This window comes from Primulina huaijiensis, chromosome 6, assembly GCF_012295235.1.
Source record: "Primulina huaijiensis isolate GDHJ02 chromosome 6, ASM1229523v2, whole genome shotgun sequence".
In the NCBI taxonomy this organism is placed as follows: domain Eukaryota; kingdom Viridiplantae; phylum Streptophyta; class Magnoliopsida; order Lamiales; family Gesneriaceae; genus Primulina; species Primulina huaijiensis.
Window position 1 is genome coordinate 18,926,647 of NC_133311.1, and position 20,760 is coordinate 18,947,406.

The window sequence follows — 20,760 nt, forward strand, 5'->3', positions numbered from 1 at the left end:
TGTTACCGCTGATAATTAGGCGCACATTCTGGCACAGAAGAGAGAAAATTGACAAAAGAAGTGGTGCAAAAGTACATAAAAATGGTGAAGCCTTTGTACGTTGGCGTCTCGAAACGTTATGTGGAGAAGTTAAAGTTTTCTGGGCAGTTGAACATTTCAGCCGGAGCAGCTTCCAAGAGAGGCGGAGCGGTTTCTTTTCCGGCGAAGAAAGGAGGGGAGACGACAAAAGCGGCGTCGTCGGCCGGATGCGTGAATACTCACTCAAAGCAATCTTCCATAAATAGTAATCTGCAAGCGGGGCTAAAAGTAGTGCGTAAGCACCTGGGCAAAAGCGGGTCAACTTCCACCATCGTAACGCCGCCTCAGCCGCCCGCGAAGATGGATCCCAGCAGTCGTGATGACTCGTTGCTGCAAATCCATGATGGCATTCAAGGCGCCATTCTCCATTGCAAGAAATCATTCAACGCAACAAGAGGTAATTTTCCGATCAACTTATCCCCAAGATTTCTTTCAACCTTTTTTATTAGTTGAATTAATTAACTAATTCCCTCGATAAAATTAAATTAAACTTCAGACGTGGAATCTTCGGTATTGTCTCGCTCGGTGAGTGATCCGTCGTACGAGAAATCTGTAATAATGTCAACGGATTCTTCGTCTTCAACGTCGTCGTCATCATTTTCATGGGAATAAACTAAAGACAACTTAGAATGATCTTAGCTAATATTAAATTATCCGTGGTGTATTATAATTTTTATATATTATATAGAATAAAGTGCAAAGTGTAAATTATTAGTGAGTTCAAAGTGCTAGGAATAATCAAATCACCGAGGAATGATTAATGAATTATTCAACTAGTAACATTAATATATTTATAAAGATAGTTAATTAACAGTTGTAAATGTTTAAAAGTAGGCCTTGTATTTATAAATATATATAAAATCAGAAAAGTCCATAAAAAATAGTAAGTTCTCACCAAAAGTAACATGTTATAAAAAAATATTTATCATTATTAATGTATTCACATGTCAAATTAAATATTTGAAAAGAAATAAACTAGACAAAAACTTGTGTGAGACAGATATCATATTTGGGTCATCTATGAAAAAGTATTACTTTTTATACTAAGAGTATTACTTTTTATTGTGAATATCGGTAGGATTGACTCGTCTCATAGATTAAGATTCGTGAGGTTTTTTTTATTTCTTTTTAGAATTCAAATTTGAATATAGTGTCTCTTGAAAATATAAACTACATTGAAATGTCTACATCGATTATGTCATTTTATTTAATTTCGATTATGGTTTTGAGTTTTGTGATAATTTTTTATATATAGTTTTTCATACTATCTAAATAATAAATAAGGAAAAAAATTTATACAATATTAAATTTTCCAACTTTTTTGTGAATTATCTTGAATTTTTTGTATATTGATTATCCGTAAATTGACATTAATCTTATTATGTTTTTTAATCAGAATTTTATTATAATTTTTTTAAAAACATGTTATACAAATAACTAAATTTTTTAATCAAAATTCATCCATCTAATAAATTCCGAGAATATCTCTAAAATTTTGATAGACAAAATAATATACGATTTTTAAATATATTTTTCTATTGTTTTTATTGATAATAGTTATACTTATCGAAAATATCAAATGCAATGATAAAAAAATCGGTTTGATAGGTAGAAGATTGTTATCTTTCTTTGAACATTATCTCAAATTGTATAAATATTTTTATAATAATATTTAAATATATTCACTCGATTATATCAAAAAAAATCGAAATAAACTTACTAAATTTAATAATTAATTATATAAAATAGTACTTTGTACATCACAAATGTGACATACTAATTTAATTTAATAAGAATACATTTAGAGAGAGAGTTAATAGTTATAAATGCTTCTTAGTAGGTCACTACGGCGTGTATCTGTTTGATTAAACTTCCATTTAATTTATATATATTTTTAAATCCAATTTTTCCAATCATCGTATTTTATTAAAATTTAAAAGTAAGAAGAAGATATATAGAATACATATGGAACACACTAAGTATGTAATAAGATCAAACCCTAATTTGAATAAAATATTTGAAAATATGGCACATGCGCTTCGATCTTTATCAGATTTTGGATTTTTCATCTTTAATTTATATACCAAATTTCTAATATTTTCTGTATATTATTACTCATCTCACGTATATTATAATTATATAAACATTTAACAATAGCAATTGCCAAAAATCGATTTCGAAGGTCAATTTCAATAATCCAAACGTAACGTCCTTGATGGTACGTAATTTAAGTAGCTAGAAACAATGATTATAAGAACATCCTAGTGGGTTCTACTGGTCTCCAACCCTGGAAATTACATTTTTAAAAAATATTTCTTCAATTTTTAGACGTGAATTTAACTAATTTGAATATTTAATTAGGAGTTTCTACATTCCAATTAATTTCCTATTTTAGCATACAAGTTTTTTCATATTTCCGTCATAATTTTTAGTCTTATTTTTTATATTTAATGGGAAAGTAACATTCGAACTTCATTCATAGCTTCTAACAGCCAAAATAATAAAGCCAAACCCAATATTCTAGGCGATGATAGGACACCAATGTGTGAGACAGCAACTTACATTATAGGAGCAAAAATTTATGGATAGTAATATTGTGATTATTAAAATATTTGAGTAAGACGTTAGTATTTAATAAATAATAATACATATGGTGGATCAATTAAATTTAGAATAAGATGATATTTATCGTTTTCAATAGTTAATAAATATAAATAAAATAAATATACGAAATATAATATTGTGATTTTTTTATTCAATTATCCAATAATATATATAGTCAAGTCTTAGCTTATATAACGGTTCACTAATGATGTCCAAACCAAAGTTTCGAAATGACTCAGCAACATTTGGTTGAGCTTAAATATAGAAATCCCCTCATGCTTTCTACTTCCGATCCGTCCTCGATAAACTATTTTGAAAAGATATTGGACGCAATTATCTCGGTATTTTTGGAAGGTGATAACGGCTAAACAATCTTTCCCATTAAATTTTTTTTTCTGTTAGGATCTAAGGATTGTTTGAGTAAATCTTGATTTTGTTGCCTTTGCGTGCATACTTATCCCCTTGATTTACACTGTTTTCACTTCATATTATCCACAAAATTTCTTTCTGTAGGATTTCGTAATTTCCTTCTGTGAAACTTATCTCGTCTCTCTGCAATTTTCTTATCTCTCTTCCTTACTTGTAATCTAAATTTTATCAATGACAGGAAGAGGATACGATCCACATGACATCAAGTGGCTCACTACATGATGCTCCTGGATGTTGGTGTCCATTCTGGACAAAAAGGAGGAAGAGATGAAGCTCAAGCAACCACTCAAGCTGCTGCTGACATGGAATTAAGGATCGCTTAAAACCTCAAGCAACCGCTCAAGCTGCTGCTGACATGGAATTAAGGATCGCTTAAAACTCACTTTATGCTCTGATGTTATTTTTGATGTTTTAATTGTCTTTGCTTTGCTAGCTCTAATAGTTTGTTCTAATAGTTTGTTATTAGTCAGTTTAGTTTCCCTGAAATGTTTTGTTGCTATGATCTAATGAATTATTTTTGCTCCTGCATGTGTTGTCTTACGTGTTGCCAACACGCCTAACACTCGTGCTAATTTGTTTTCATTCAGGGGGAGAAATATTCTCGAGTTCAGGGGGAGATGACTTGAGCTACTCATTTTGTCCAGAAAAACAAAAAGGGAGAGATTGAAGGGAAATATAATTTCCCTATTTAATTTATTTTTCTAATATTATCTTTTCTTTGTTGATTTGATGCATATAATATTTAGTCTTTCTAGAAAATGAGATAATTATGCAAATAATATCATGATATGATTTTGAATATTTAAATATGTTTTGACTTTTTAATTAATGAGATAAATATGCTAGAATTTTATTCTTGATAATGAGATATTATTGTGATTTGGTATCAATATTTAAAAGAGTTTATTTCTAATTAAACTCTTACCTTCCTTGTTGAATAGGTTTCCTTGTGTAGATAAATTTTACATCTATAAATAAGATATCAATGACATCTTTGAAGATCTCCCCTTCGATCAATCATAATACACGCACCTAGGCACATTGAAGATTTCAGAGAAAATATTCTGCAAGGACGTCGCTGTTTCGAAGCGTGCTGTTTCGCGTGTTGCTTTGAATGTTGGGAACATCGTGAGACAACATCCGTGACGAAGTTGGCTGAAGATCGTTTTGTTGCTCCAGTTTCTGGCTCATGCTTTTGCTTTCTTGTTTACGTTTTGTTCTGATTATTTGTTTTAGAAAGCGTTTGTTTTCTCAACTTGTTAAGGAAATTGATTTTTGTTATAATCACTAATGATAAGTTTTTGTGTAAACGATTTGGTTTTTTAGTGATTAATTTTTGCCATAAGGCACCGTACAAGTATTTATACTTGTGCATATTTAAACTTGTCCATCTATTTATTTAAAGTCGATTTGTGTTACAAAATATAATATTCCGCTGCATGTTGTCCAAGATGTTGTAACATCTGGCACAACATTTAATTCTGATAAAACACAGATTCACGATTTTACATCCTAACCTGATATTATTATTCTTTTTGGTATCTGTCGAACACAATAATTCCTTTCACAAACTTATAGTTTGAATTGTAGAGCATTATTACTTGTTGAAAATGAGTGAGAAACATATAGAGAAGTGCTAAATAGCAAAAAGAAGATTGAGTATATGTGTTTGCATAATATTTCAATTTGTGGACATGTCAGGTATAAAGATGCACAAATTTGTATAAAAATGATAAAAATCTAATTTCTAAAACACAATAATTGTAGAAACTGAATTTGACTGATCCGCTATGATCTCCTAAACAAATATGACGTCATAAACAAAGAAAACTAGAAAAACACTACTAGAAATTAAGAGATAAACTCCTAACACAATCTATCTTTTCAATAAAATGGAGGAATTCACAAAATATTGAAATATACTAAATAATATAATTAATTAGAAAAATTAAATATTCTATCGAAATTTTAGTATTATACATGTGATATATACACTATAAAAAACTTCAAGTGGCATGTTATAATAATGTCCATATTTCGAAAATGACAAATGAAAAACTCTAAAAAAACATATGGTACTGATGTTTAATTTCAAAAAATGTGGGGCTTAACTTGATTAATTACCTTCATTATCAGCGTTTAAAAAAAACTATATGGGGCAGTGAGAACTGAGAACCAAATAATCAACAATTGTGTGCTATCTCTTTTGGTCATATATATATGACTGAATTTCCCGTTCGATTCCCTCTGTTTGCAAGGAACAAATAACTAGTGGGGAATAATATATATAATTTTAGGTTAACCGAAGTAAAAAATTATTTATAATATGAACAATAATATATATAATAATCATCATAATATCGTACAAAATTCTCCCAACCTCAAAATGTGCGTCGTTGGAAGTACAAAACGAAAAACATAAGAAAGTGAATCACAAACTATTGAAATAATTAAGAAATATATATGAATTAAGGCCAATTGTCTCACTTGCATACCAAATCTTTAACCGAGTTGGTGGGCAAGTTGATGATCACAGTGCAATACATATCAGCCGATTTCTTCCTTTTCATAATTCTCAATAATTCCACTTTACCTCTTACATTCGCCCCAATACTCACGGCCAAGTTACCATTGGAATCAGCAGCAGGTGGAGTTAAATCCCCGGCAACCAAAATCCTTTTAGTAGAGCGTGCCCCAGCACCTGACTTGGGGATCGCTAGCCATCCAAGGACGACGCCATTCTGCGACGTGATAGTAGCCAAACTACTATCAAATTTGTAACGTCCATAGTTGGTGTTCTTAACCGTAACTCCAGCAGAAAAGCTAACAATATTGTCATTCCCAGTATTCGCAATCGTGACTTGTTCCAATCTCACCTTGGGCATTTTGACACGTAGAAAAACAACGCTGAACACGACGATTATGATGGCCTGAAGCACAGCAAAAATAGCAATATAAGCCAAGCATTTCATTCTTTTCTTCTTCTTCATTGCTTGTTCGGACCGGTAATTCGTAGCCGATTCCTCGTCGCTTCGTGGCGCCGTGGTCAGGGCTAATGGGTATCCTTGTTGATTCGGATCAGCCATATATTCTTTCTTGATTTTCTTTTTAATTTGATTGAAGTGAATTGGTCGTTTCAGGAGTAATGCATGCAGGGAGGGAACGAAATTATGAAGTTGGATACGTATGTGGCTTTCTTTTAAATTATATATATAGTATAGGGTAGGTAATTTAAGGCTGGTTCTTGGAAATTAAGTTTTGATTTTAATTTTAATAGAAATGATTGAAAATTTTGTGATATTAGGGTATCTCCAACCCTTGCACCAAAATGGCGTTTTGTGCAAGGGTTGTCCTCCAACGGAGCTGAGCCAGCTCCATTTCCCCGAGCTCTCTATTTTTTTTTAATTTTTTTTGTTTTTTTAATTATAAATATTAATATTAAAAATTGTAAATATTATTTATATAATAATAATATATTATTTTAATAATTAGATATTTTTAAATAATAATATATTCAATAATATATTTAAAATAATTAAATAAATCAAATAAAAAAAAGAATATTCTAAGAATATACTTTTTAGTGTAAGATTTGAAGTAAATGGGTTGGAGATAGACGTTGTATTTGGTGCAGAAATCGCACTATTTTAGTGCAGAATTTACACCAAAATAGATTTTTGGGTTGGAGGGATTTGTTGGTGGAGTTTTTTTGACTTCTAGAAGGCAATGACTTAAATTGTTGATACTAGTTCATGCTGTGATCGTAAATATGTGAAAGTTGAATGTCGCCTACTAAATTATGATATGAATAATAATGTTTAAAAGTTCTTCACAAAAAAAAATATTAATGTTTAAAAAATATTTTAATGAAATTGAAATATCATTTAAATTCTAGAGTCGAAATAATCTAATATCCATTTTTTTTTATCACACACTTGTTATAATCATAGTTGAAATAGGATGTTTTCCTGTCATTTCTTAATGTTAGTTATCCCACATCGATTGGATAAAATACCTTAGAGTTTTATATATGAGCTTGACAATCATCCCCTCTTGAATTAGCTTTTGAGGTTGAGTTAGGTCTAAGTCTCAATCTTAACACTTAACAGACAAGCTAACGAGATCGTGGAGTTTTTAAAATGCCTTTGTTTTCATGAGGGAGACGTTTGACGCTTTTAAAGTTGAAAACAACTCTTCTTTATATGAAATATGAATTGAGAATCTTCAATATTTTCGAGTAGACCTAAATATTATCATATCTATACTTAGAGTTATTAAATTTTAATCAAGCTTGAAAATTTATCGCACCCTTGTTTACTTTTCATTAAAATTAAATATTCGTGAAATTGTCCTTTTCTGATTTTCTAATCGACGCGTATAATAAAAATCAAAATGACAAAGGAAATATAATATTATATATTGTTACTATATTTTTGTGGTCAACTCGGCTGTTTATACTCGTTTCTAACTGTCCTAGGTACTATTTGCAAATAGTTTAAAAAATATTATGGATTTTTTCCTTATAAATTTGCAAAACTTTTTAAATGAAAAATCCATAATCACTTTTTTTAGTATAATTTTTTTCAAACATTCACAAACACTACCTAACGTCTCTACAACAAAATTAGATTATTATGTAAATTGGAAATAGAAGATAATATTGGAATCAATTTATTTATTCAAATTGTACTATACTATTACGTATACCCTAAACACTAATGCTCCGTTTGGTATGTGTGATGTGATAAATAAATGATTAGTAATTAGATTGATTATAAAATGAAATATATGGATAAATAATATGGTGAGATAAAATATATGATGTTTGGTGTAATTTTAACATTATAGATTAATTTTGTATATTAGCATAAAATGACTAAAGTATCACCACTATATACATTATAATTACCTAACCTAAATATAATAAATAAATAATAATAGTAATAAGAAATAAATAAGTAGGTAATTTCAAAAAAATATATTAAAAATTACTTTTTTATTAATTTGAAAACTTTAGTTTTATTATATATTTATTATTCTCATTAATTATAATGATATTATTAATTTAATCAATAATTTAATCCCTATAATTTCTTTCTATTTTATAATTAATATAATTGTATATATTATTATTAATTTAACTCTTACTAACCATTATTTTTATTAATCAATAATTTAATTCCTATAATTTCTTTTTATTTTATAATTAAGAAATAAGGGAAGAAAAATATAATTTGTTGAGTTTTGATAGGTTATCCCACTTGATTTGTTAGATTAATAATCAAATAGTTATCCACAAAATTGGGTCTTAAACCAGATCAAAATGATTATTAAAATATTTTAAAATTTTAACCAAATATTGGATAAGTGTTTGATTATTCATCTATCCTTGTTTAATCAATTCAACCAAACACACCATAAAAAGAATGGTAGAGATATTCTACGGAAATTATAGTGAAACATCACCTTTTTTTTTTCTTTTTTTTTTTTCGTCAGTTTTTGTAAGTAAAATTAAGAAAAAATTGTAATTTTGTTCTTATATATTTGTTTCTTGACGATTCTGATCCATTATGTTATCCAATTTTAACAGTGATCAAGTATTTTAAATTTTTTTCAATGTTAGTTATTTTTCATTTGATACGTTGATGTGAGAGTGCATATATCAGTGTCATGTCAAAGCCGCATAGGCATCGCATATGTGTTAAATCAGTGTCATGTCGGAAAAATGATTAAAATTACAAAAATAACAAAGACAACATAACAATACTAAAATTTGAAAACATAAATGAATAAAATCACAGAGAGACTAATACTGCCGTTTTTCTTAAAATTTAAGTTCTGGACATTCCAATCACTGTTGCCACGACTATTTGGCTCTGATTCGTGCTCCTCTCTTCTAGTTGCTCCTCTGTATTTTATTCTACTTTATTTTATCTAGTTTTTTGTTTATTTTTATTTTGTAGTTTTGGCATATAGACCACCATCTTTACCATGTTTAATAGTTGTGTGTATTTTTTTGGTTTATCTGTTAGCGTTTTTGTTCGGTAGTTTTTATCTGACTCCTATACTGCAAATTCATCTGGCTCAATCGGTCCGTTTTCTTTCAATTGTATATATTTTTTCGACTTCATATATTTTTTTTATCTACAGGTCTCGTTCCTTTCTTTGTGAATCGATTACAGTAGGAGATTTTATTATTATACATTGTAGAATGGTATCCTGCTTTAATGTGTAACATTATCTATGATTGTTAAAAAAAACAAAAAATTAAATTTACATGGTTAGCCAAAGAAAATGATGCAAAAGCATTGACTGAATCAAATTAAAGTACCTTAGTTACCATATACATGTATATGCTTCTTCTATTCTAATAGGGAAAATAATTAATAATAGAACTACAATATCATGTGGGAAAGCATCACAGCATGGCCTTCAACAGCACAACTCAGGAATAATAACTGCTTGCAATGGTCACACTTGGAACAATCCAATTGAAAATCATCATTCCTTTCATGAATTTTCCCTTTTCTCCGATCCCAATAGCAAGTAGGCAATTCCTTCATGATTAATGAACTCTCACATTCCGTGATGTGAAGCCAGTTGCCGATTCTGCCACGAAAATGATGCTCCGTGGATGTCATATCGCTCCCTATCGAACCATTCACAACCACTTTTCTTGGCTGTGTTGGCTTAAGAAGCTATTTTTGAATCAAAATAAATGACCTCTTGTGTATATTTCTTCTGTATATCTATCTTTCCTATCAAGGCTATACATAGACTAGCTCCTGCCACTTTTATTTCCTCTTTTCTTGGTATTCTTACTCGATTTTCGCGATACTTCAATGACATGGAAGTAACGTATGGGCTTTAGGAGTAACCAAGAGTGGGACGGAATGTGGAGGATTGAGCGTGTGGTAGTTAGGTACTCAAATTCGTTATCTCAGAAATGTTCCTTGTGGAATTCGAATTTGGTTGACCCCTTCTGGTTATATTCATTGCAGAGCTGGTTGAGTTCTTTTGCCAAAACTGGTGCCCCACAATAGAAAACTCCTGTTCCAATTGTATCAAATTGATAAATGTTTTGTGTTATTCAAGAGCTTTTCAAATGGTTTGTATACTGACCCATCCTTGCATTAGCATGCTTGGTGCCGATTTTCGAGAGAACTTTTTTCCAATTAGGCCTTGCAAAATGGGTTCTAACCTGTTACAATCAGAGGTCCGATAAAGGGAAAAGAGTCATTTAAGATCATGGAATTGGCTAGCTGAGAGCAGAATATTTGTTGCAGAAGAAACCATAATGTGAAAGTAATGAGACAATGGCAAACTTACCCTCGTGCCGGACACAATATCAACCCCATTTTTGGCATGGTTAAGTGCCTGAACCATGGTGATGAGAGCCGAACGAGCATCCCCTTCCTCGTATACACTAGTTAAATAGTTGTGCATCTCAATGACACCCTGTAAGTTTATGACATATAGTTGTAAACAGCATATAATAACGATATCACCGGCGTAGTGTGATACTAACATGGTATCATACCCTTTGATCAAGTTCAGCTACTTCATCCATGACTCCTTTGAACCAATCGAACGACCCTTGCTCTCTCGTGACCCAATAAAAGTAAGCATTGGTGGTTTTAAGAGGTTTCTTTCTTTTCGGTGAAACCTTATTAAGGGAGGAAGAGCTGAAAGATCCCCCACTCTGATCTGAACACCTGCTGAAATCTGAAATTGAATCCTGGAAAGAGTAACCAACTTTATTAAGCTGAAATGATATGGCGGAAAATGAAGACTTCCATAATCAATACTGATACTTACAGCCTGCTCCTCCAGTTTGATAATATTGTTTAGTAAATCTTTTAGGATGCTTATGAAAGGTGTCGCTCCTATCCCAAGACCAATAAGTAAGAGGACGTCGTATTTTCTGTAGTTTTGTGCCGGAGCTCCATAAGGTCCGTCAATTAGTAACTTTGGCAAACTGGATTTTGAGGCAATTTTCAGATCAGTTTGCAGATTTCTGAAGAGAAAAGGGCACGCTAATGCACTAGTACCACAAGAATATTACCTTTTCTTGGTAGTTTCATCCGCTTGAAGTAGCCCACTCTTTCCAGAAACTGGAGCCTCACAAGCCTCAGAAAACACCCTTTTTAGTTCATGTGTCCAATCACCTAACTGCCGTACGTGAATACTAAGGTAGTCATCACCAGGCGCCGAGGTAATTGAAAATGGATGCCTGGATATTTTACAAATAGAGCAATACAGACATTAAACAATGAAGAAATAACACGGTTGGTTGATAACGAAATGACGCGGGATAAACATTGGCACTTTTTTTTCTTGGTGTGGATTAAACCCTGTCTAATATGTAGTGCAGTGATTGTTATTTTTACCATTCAAATGGAGAAATGGCAGGACACTGGACAAACATGTATTGCCCGCTCTTGTATTTAAATTGCGGAGGCTTTGACATTTGCAAGGTGAGGACATTTCCTGGATAAATAGCAACCTGAAAATAATAAAATGAAAAACATTGGGGCATTTGTTTAAGCCATGACATCCTTTATTTTTCAAATCATAAATGAACTGTTTTTTCTACCATTTTTCTGACAGATCACACTGTATGGAAAACAAGAGCTGTCATAAGCATGCTCACCTTCAGAAGCTGGACGCTACGGAAACCCGACCGAAAGAATCTTAGTATTCTTTCAAAGGCATAAAGAAGTACCGGAACTGCCAGATACATCCATGTCTGTAACCAATGAAAAAATGCAAGATTATTAAACTCCGAACTCTTAATTCCAAACCAAAAATCAAAGAACTATAAATTTACTCACCGTCTTTTTGTACCAGTCATGCACAAGGTAAAGATAATTGCCATGGATGATAAGCAAGACGTAGACCAAGACAAACAAGTGGTGTGCATACCAGAAAGCATTGTATCCTGTAAGCCTATCTAATGGCTTCGGCAACTTGATCAGACTCCTTCTAAACCACCGTGTTGCCAATATAAAAGCAATTATCATGAAGATAAGCATCAAGATTCCCGTCACACCCTCAATTCCTCCAACAAGGTCTGGGTATGTGGGCCGACGATCACCAAAGTCATCATTCAAATAAAGGGAATAATTGGACTCGGATACACGTGTAAGCCTAGGGAAGTCGCAGGCAAGGTGGTTACCAACGTGAAGTATGACACCAACTACAATAGCAGCAGCAATGGTCTGCACATTTCAAATTTTGAACAAGGAACAACGAAAAAAAAATATATTAGTACAGACAATCCACTATTTATTTTTATTTCAATTGATCACCGTTATTCATGTTTTGATTTCGTATATCTAACGATTATTTGTACCATACAGAGGAGACAGTTCTAATACATGCTGTTTCTCTTGAATGCGCTCCATACATAGTTAGCACTCTTCTACCAGTTAAATGGTCGCTAGTATTTTGCATCTTACACACTGTATATCGATATTATATTATCATCTTTATTACTAGATTATATCTTTCGGCTACTTGCTTTTGGTCTCCAAATACAAATAAATTTTCTTTTCCGAACTACTCCTTCATCACGACACCGTCGTTTTTAAAAGAAATAAACTATAGGATAATAAATACTCAAACAATCAGGTTTGAATAAAAAAGTTACTCTAACATCGTTATAGTTCATGTACTACATATAAAATTATATTTCACATCAAAATAATATACGGTACACATGTAGCGTGCCAAAATTTACTCGTGTATGGTAAGTTAACTCACACAGCTGCTTAATATCTTCATTTTTCTCTAGAAGTGTGATTTACAGTACCAGAAGAATCTATTGTTTCCTGCTCTGCTTCGGCCAATGTTTTATACCAATGCATATGCTTCTAGACTATATGTTTTCATGAAAGGTAAGTGAGACTTGTACCAATTTTCTCGTTTATTTAATTACCTTGCCCACGTTTTGACTTGTTCATTGACACATACATTGTCTCCTATAATCCCATAACTGAGAACTTATTTTACCACGCTCTCCGGTCTTATATCACATTTAAGAACACAAATGACATGATGATATTTTTCCACACTATATCTTTTCTAATATTTATAAGCTTAATCCGCGTCCTCACAGGCTATCTGACTAACAGACAAAAAAATAAGTTGGGACATGCACAAAGCAAGAAAATAGCAAAAAGTTTTCTGCTGATATTAATTCGACTTGCTAAAAGATGTCACCTCTAAAATAAGTGATGCAGGGACAGGAGACGGCAAGCACAATGGCCCCTTTTTAAAATTTTCCCCTACACTTGAATATGATCTTAATATACAATTCATAATATCGAAAAGTGTTTCACCTTTAATACCGCTCTGCTATTGCTTTGACTCAAAGTAAAACATGATTTACGTACAGAAGAATTTCAAGAAAGTGGGGAGGTTGGTGTACCTGGTGAAAGTTGATATTGTCATCAAATGGCACAAAATAAGCCACTTTAGAGGACCTCAGCCAAGTAATGGTATTCCTACACACAGGCAATAAAACAAGCGCCATGTTGAATTTCAAAGTTTCAGCTGCACCTTTAGCCGTTAGAAGACAATAACCCATTATTTTGTAAGCATTTTTCTGTTTGTACTGGTAGAATTTCCAAGTGAAAAGACCAATCATGATCATGATCCAAAGTAATGTCACCCAAATTCTTTTCCAATTTTCTTCAACAAAATAGAGAAACTTGTTGCTCAATCTTTGGATCCGGCCTCTGTTCCTAAGCCCATGTAGATTTTGACTCATGGCCTGGCTTGTGTAGCTCAGTGCTTGACTGTAATTTAAGTAAGTGTCCTTTTGTAATAATAGTGTTTCCAGCTGCCATAGCTGCATCATCACATGACAAATTCATCATAATCAAACATACACGAGATATGTCAGGAAAGATGGATCGTGCGCTTTTGTCCTTAAATGGGACGGTGAAATTGATGTGGACCATAATCTTTCGACGTTCGTCGAGTGCTGAAAACACGGATTTGATGCCCGCTAACGGAAACCTCCACATGGGGAGGATCCTGTGAGCTCAAAAGTCATCTTCGTCACATGAGATTTAATCATAAAGTTCACTTGCAAGTTTTTTGGCCTCAAGTTCTTGATTAGATTCCGACTTCTTTGAAAAAAATTAGATTAATTTGTGAAATATCTCCTTTGATTCTGTATCGTCCCTACTCTTCCAAATTTAATTCTAAAACGTGAATTGGGATAAATCTTATTATTTTAGTGGCTCGAGAAACAAGACACTTCCAATAGTTACTTCTTAGCCATAAACTCACTTTAAACTATATATAAATAGATACACATATCCTTAGTTGGAGATTCTCATAATTTACTAATGTAAGACATGACAGTTGTCTTAATTAAAGAACTTCGTCCACCTAAGCTAAGCATTACAAATTAATAATCGAGTTTCATTTGAATGTGTTATTCACATTATGATCTGAACCAAGTCTTCTATTGAGCTCAACTAACAGGAATTAGGTACTGAAATTTTTATTCAAGAAAGCTACTTCTGCGCTACTTTGGATTTGACCAGATTATGGCAAGCTAGCTCTAATCAATTAGTTTCCTCGTCTGAACTTTTTTTTATGATCATTTACATTTAACCTGAAGTCTACTACCAATTTTTTTTTTTTATTGAACTTGCTAGCTATCACTTTTATTTTTATTTTCTTTAGATAATTTGAAACTTGAATGACCAGTTATTTAAATAGTAGGTATATGGTGCTTACCAATAATAGACTACTTCTATCTGATGATTCATGAGGTTTTGATTAATTCTTTACTTAATCTCTTAAATTTTTATATATATAAAAAAAATCATTTGACTTAAACAAAACAAAAGGAAATGACAACTTCAAAGGTCAAATATTGGAACTTGTCTATATCAATTAAAAAAACCTTTTATTCATGTATATAAAGATCAAGTCACTCATTTGTCATCTAACGACTGACTTTATGGTGACAAAAGTGAAATGTAATAATTTTAATTGTAACCATTTTCCATTCTGTACTATTACAAGTGTTGTGGTTGGTGCATAAATAAATTTCTTTTTTTTATAAAAAAAAAATGATACCTCAATGTAGCCAAGTCTCTCTGGGTCCAATTCTTCCATTATCAGAGCTGCATATTCTTCTGCTTGTTCTTTTAGTCTCGATAACTTGTTTGCAGAAGCACTAAGCATAATGATCTAAGATAAAGTGAAAAAAAAAAAAAACAAAATTAAATGCATGAAAAAATTGAAAAGGAATTATTTAATTGGTTTGTCGAATTTATAGAATTACAAAAGTACACCCCCACCAACCCCACAAATTCGAGGAATATTAAAAGATACGTGGGTGCAATTTGGATAGTTTCAACGTTAAATAAGTTGACAAAGACAAAGACAAAGACAAAGACAAAAACAAAGCTAGTGTTGTGCACTAATGCACGCACTTTGGAATGTGATCGATTAATCTATTACTCCGCTATTCACTGTCTAGGGTATGGTAAAGAATCTGCCAGACTGTACTTACCACCTCATAATCATCATTACATTAGTTTAATAATTTTAAAACAACGAGATTAATAATTACATGCTTTTCATTGGTACTGAATATGATTTATTTAATCATTAATCTAATCAAATCAGATGGAGTCAATAAATCACGTTACCTCCTTAACTTCCGTTTCGGTGATCCGACCATCCTCATTCTTGTCTACCCTGCATCAATATATAATAATAAAGATAACATTGATAATATTTTTTTTATCATATTCCTAAATGGATGATAATATGGTCGAGTTTCACTTTTACTATAAGATTAATCAATCGGTACTTAAATAGTTTTGTTAAGAGAATCTGTCTCAAATTTAATATTTATTAATTACTATTTTCATGTATTTACGTGCATGTATATTAGTATTAATTACTTATATACGAGTTGATGATAAATAGACAGCAATTGTGAGTTCTTTGTATATTATATCCTCTCCTGTTTTGTTTGATAAAGGGAGTGGAAGAATACTAAATTATTTAAACCAGAAAAGTTTTAATTTTTAATACGAAACAAAACAGCTAAATGCATACATGTCGAAGAAAATCTGAAGCCTGGAGTCGAAGCTTTGATCTGTAATTTGCGACCAAAATTCGTAAAGTTCGTCTCTCGAAATCTTTTCGAATTTCAATCTCCTCCTCCTGCTCAATGCATCGAATAATTCCAACCCGAATTCATTGGAATCTTTCATCCCTGTGAAAATACTACCGAATTAGATTGAAATTTTCAGCTCACAAGCAATAATTAATTGAACGATGGCTATTGAATAAATTCGAACTTTTGGAGGATTGGTTTGATTTCAAGCAATTTGAAAACAATTAACCTATGCATTGTGCGAAATCTGCGCGGTAAAGAAAGCCGTCCCTGGCGAGCTTCTGGAAATTTTTCTCGACTTCTTCCCATGCATCAACGCTGTTCTTCTTGCTTTTAGTGATGAATTTCAACCCTTTAAGTGCTTTCTGAGCGCCTGAGCGGGTCCGATCCAGCTGTGCACGCTGGCGACGCATCGCCCGCGCCGCCAGCGCAGATTCTAAGCCGTTACCGCCGACCCCACCAACGGTGGATAGTATTCGAGACGCATGCCCGTGGCTCCGCGAGAACCGCCGCAGCTCCGCTTTCAGCTCCTGAGAGAAATGCTTCGCCTTCGCCGCCGCTTCCGCCTTCAACTCCTGAGAAAACTGAAGCAGTCTGTAAGAGGGGCTCCGGTGCATTGTGGGCGATCTCGAAGTCGACGATGGCACCGGAGCTTCGATCCCGGCAATGATGTCATTTCCATCGATTGTAATAACCGTGGCCGGCTCAACACTTCGCAGTATAATCGTATCGTCATCCTGAAAATCAAGCGTCACTTCCACGAACTCTTCTGCCGAGTGCGTTGACCCTTCCGAATTCCTGGATGGCACAGCATCAGAATCCCATCGGCTGTCATATTTTCCGGTACTTTCCATTTCACCAGAAAATAGGATCAATGAATTGGTGAGAAGAAATAGTAGGCAGACACATATATGGAGTGGAAGCGAAGCGCGTCAAGAATCTGTGTAAAACGACATGCAACGAGGAGGTGGTGTTAAAAAGGAAAGAAAGAGACAATTTATGGTGCAGGAGAGAGGGGACCTTAGACTGAAACTAAGGTTTTTTGTTTGAACTCCTCTGGGGATTAATCATGGAATGAGTATTGTTTCTGAATTTTTTTATGGAATATAAAGGAAAGTGAAAGTGGTTAAGTTGATTGAGATATTTACATCTATGGCTGACGCAATGCAAATGGTGATTATAACGGGAGAGCCGTTGATGGCCATTGTAGATGGGAACTTTGCTCACGCTCACGCTACTATAAGTACTGTGTAACATATATTTTATTGAAATCCGACTCAATTATAACGAAGAGCGATGTAGATAATGATCTGATTTATAAAAAAATATTATTTTTTATGTCAAAATTAAATAATGTTTTTCACTACGAATCTGGTCGATCCGTCTAATGGATTATAATTTTTATTATTTTTATATGGAAATAAGCATTAAAAGCTAATTCAAAATTGGGGAATGGATTATTGTTTAATTCAGTAAGATGGAGTCAAAATAATTTTTAAAATTAAGGCAAATGGTATTTAGGAATTCAAACATTACGACACCTGCGTAGAGTCCAAACCAACATGACACAACCACTTTGACTCATTCATCCCTTGTTTTTAAATATATAGCAAGATTAGCATGTACAATATATGAATCATTTTTTGATAAATTTGAAGCCTAGCTACCACTCTTTCCAGTAAATTTTTAAATATTATTAAAAATAGCGATCATGAACGAGTAAACTAATCATGGATTTACTCAGATATTTCGACTTACTAACAACTGATTAGATCGATGTTCAAAAAAAGTCAAAATAATATTTTTGAAAAAGACATTATAATTTGTTATTTTCTTCAATTTATGGTAATTACCCTGTCCCCTTACTTGCCACGCTGGCTTCCATCTGCTTACATGTCAAAGTAGGTTTGTTGGTGCTTACATTAATTTTAATTAATGACGATTAATACAAAACATGTCAAAAATATTGAAATAATTATTGCTATCGCTCATAATTATTGTAGAATTCAAGTCAAATATTTGATGTAAAAAAGTTGTATAATCTTATATATATCCTTGATCGATTGGATCTAAATTAGATTTACGAGTGGATGGTATTGTCTATTTAAGTTACATAACATATATTATTTTTAAAAAATAAAAATAAAGCGACGAGGTCAATTACAAATCAGTTTAATAAAATTATAGCTAGGTACAAAATATATGGTTGGCGTAATTTGCATAAATTTTAAATTAAATTACTTCCCACACAAGATCATATCCCGACGTATAGAAAATTAAGTTCGTGTTAGAATTATATATTAATTTAGAGAGGATGGATAAATTAATAATATCAATCGAAATTTATAAATATTTTTTGTTGGATTAACAACACTGAAATGAAATTATTGTCAATCGGATTATAAGTCAACACTGGAAACTGTGTGAAAATAAACTGAATCAAATGGTTTGAACAAAAATGAGTTATATAAAAAATTAGTTGGCTATGAAATGAAAAGTAAACGGAGGTAGACTGAAACGAGCATCATCTAATCGCTTGCTGAGAACTGCCGTTTTTCCTTCCGACGACCATTGGATTCAATGTTCGGATATTATTTACGGGTAAGGTGAAATAAATCTATTATTCGGTGTACAACGGCTCGAACAAAGTCGAATTTGTAATAATAACTAATAAGCAATGTAAGTATGTGTGAGATTAAATTCTAATTATAGCACTAAACGTAACTCAAAAACTTTCCTAATTTACCGAAATGCACCATTATTATTGAAAAACAAAAAATCTAATTTCATATAATGAATTGTTATTATCAAACTGAGATGTCGAGACTAGTGAGTAGATGAGTGAACTACGAGAATTAAAATCTTTTCATGTTTGAAATGAAATTAATAAAAAATAAAAAAATTGGCCCACTATTTCAAAGACTCGCAGCCGAAGCTTCCGAATCGGCCGTCTCGGTCGGGCAATTTGCCACCAACTCCTGATATTTAATAAAAATTTATAAACAATAATTTATGGAGGACAGAATTTAGAAATTGGGGAAAATAAAAAACACTGATCAAATGGAATAGAATGTGTCACATTTAAAGACCAAAAAACCCAATAATTTATTATAAATTAATAGTTTCAATTAAGCAACTTAAAAGGAAGACCGAACAAACCAAAATCAATGTCATCAATAAGTTTCTTGACACTTGTTAGAGGACAACGTTTGTTTGGGGGTTGGTAGTGTTACAATTTTGGATACAAATATCAAATGATATTTCAATATTATGTAAACGAATAATGTTTATTCATTAATTAGTTAATTATTTTAGCTACTATAAGACCATCTTCATTAGTTTTATACAATATGTATGATTGCATTCCTTCTATCTCGACAAATCGGCAAATATCAAGTTAATTTCATTAATCTTTTATTATCTTTCCACAATTTAGTTAATTATATATAAGAGCTAAATTAAATAAAGGTATATCAAGGGGTTTTTTTATCATTAATTTTAAAAAAAGTTTCAAAATTAACGTGGATGGTCCACCGTTAATTAATGTTATTTACATTATTAATTTATTAAATATTAAAAGAATTAGAAGAAATTAAAAATTTATTATAGTATGCTTAAATACTAGTTAATTAAAAAATCTGGGGAAGCAAAACGTAAAGGTGATATATGGTAATGTATATACCGTATCGAAAAATGTATATTGTATATCGTACTTAAAATTAAGGACTCGGTATGTCGAAATTTTCGTTATGTATAGTTACCATACTGATTATACCAAAATATTGCGATATGTCGAGATTTCAGTATGATATCAATATATACCGTTTGATACCGAAAAATACCTTGTATTTTTAAAAAATATAACTTTTTTATTTAAAAATATTATATATGTTTTAATTTATATATATTATTTCAGTGTTTCGTAGATACCGAAAATTTTCAAATCTCATATCGTTACCATACTAAAATTTCAATATTAATATCATACCGTACAAAAAATTTCGATAAATTCGATATTTTTTTGCATGGTAATCTTGATATAAAGAAAATTCATTATTTTTTTCTCAACCTTACAAATATGATGGATACGCTAATCAATAAGATTGATGAAGTAACAATTACCGCAAAAACATGAAATTTAAAACCCTAATGTTGTGTTTTAAAAGTAAGATAATTTGCAAAGAACAAAGATACCAAACACTTGATTATTTTAAATGCCACATTCTTTATAATATACGTTAGAAACATAGATAATACACATGTAAAAATATAGTTAATCAATAAAATTCATGTAAATGAGAAACACGAAGGTATAAAGTCAATGGTGGCTCCAACTCTCATTGAGTATGGTGTAGAATGAAGACTAAATTGCATGTAAAACAAATTTTAACCTAACAATCCAACTTCTACATCACGTAAATTTAAGGTGGGCCACGATACATTCATGCCTGATTGAAATTATTTCATTAAAGAAGTTTTAAGATCTATATATA

General features: G+C 31.8%; 3 protein-coding genes across 3 annotated transcripts; 1 reads left to right on the forward strand and 2 right to left on the reverse strand.

The window, feature by feature from the left end:
* Window positions 1–15: 15 nt before the first annotated feature.
* LOC140979160 (probable membrane-associated kinase regulator 2) lies at window positions 16–831 on the forward strand (the record flags this gene model as incomplete). The annotated part of the gene is made up of 2 exons (XM_073444497.1): window positions 16–475; window positions 575–831. Coding segments are annotated over 2 exons (576 nt in total), but the record flags the coding sequence as incomplete, so codon positions are not given.
* Window positions 832–5,448: 4,617 nt separating this feature from the next.
* Window positions 5,449–6,265, reverse strand: LOC140978676 (late embryogenesis abundant protein At1g64065-like). The gene has a single exon (XM_073443872.1). It carries the CDS (start codon window positions 6,195–6,197, stop codon window positions 5,595–5,597), a length of 603 nt encoding a protein of 200 aa, XP_073299973.1. The 5' UTR covers window positions 6,198–6,265; the 3' UTR covers window positions 5,449–5,594.
* Window positions 6,266–9,406: 3,141 nt separating this feature from the next.
* On the reverse strand, window positions 9,407–17,395 carry LOC140980008 (respiratory burst oxidase homolog protein A). Its single transcript, XM_073445731.1, has 14 exons — window positions 16,497–17,395; window positions 16,207–16,366; window positions 15,792–15,840; window positions 15,214–15,327; window positions 13,544–13,966; window positions 11,946–12,332; window positions 11,765–11,860; window positions 11,502–11,617; window positions 11,177–11,344; window positions 10,930–11,089; window positions 10,652–10,849; window positions 10,441–10,569; window positions 10,234–10,312; window positions 9,407–10,161 (listed from the first exon to the last, which is right to left on the reverse strand). The coding sequence occupies exons 1-14, from the start codon at window positions 17,119–17,121 to the stop codon at window positions 10,052–10,054; spliced, it is 2,814 nt and encodes a 937-aa protein (XP_073301832.1). The 5' UTR covers window positions 17,122–17,395; the 3' UTR covers window positions 9,407–10,051.
* Between the last annotated feature and the right edge of the window lie 3,365 nt (window positions 17,396–20,760).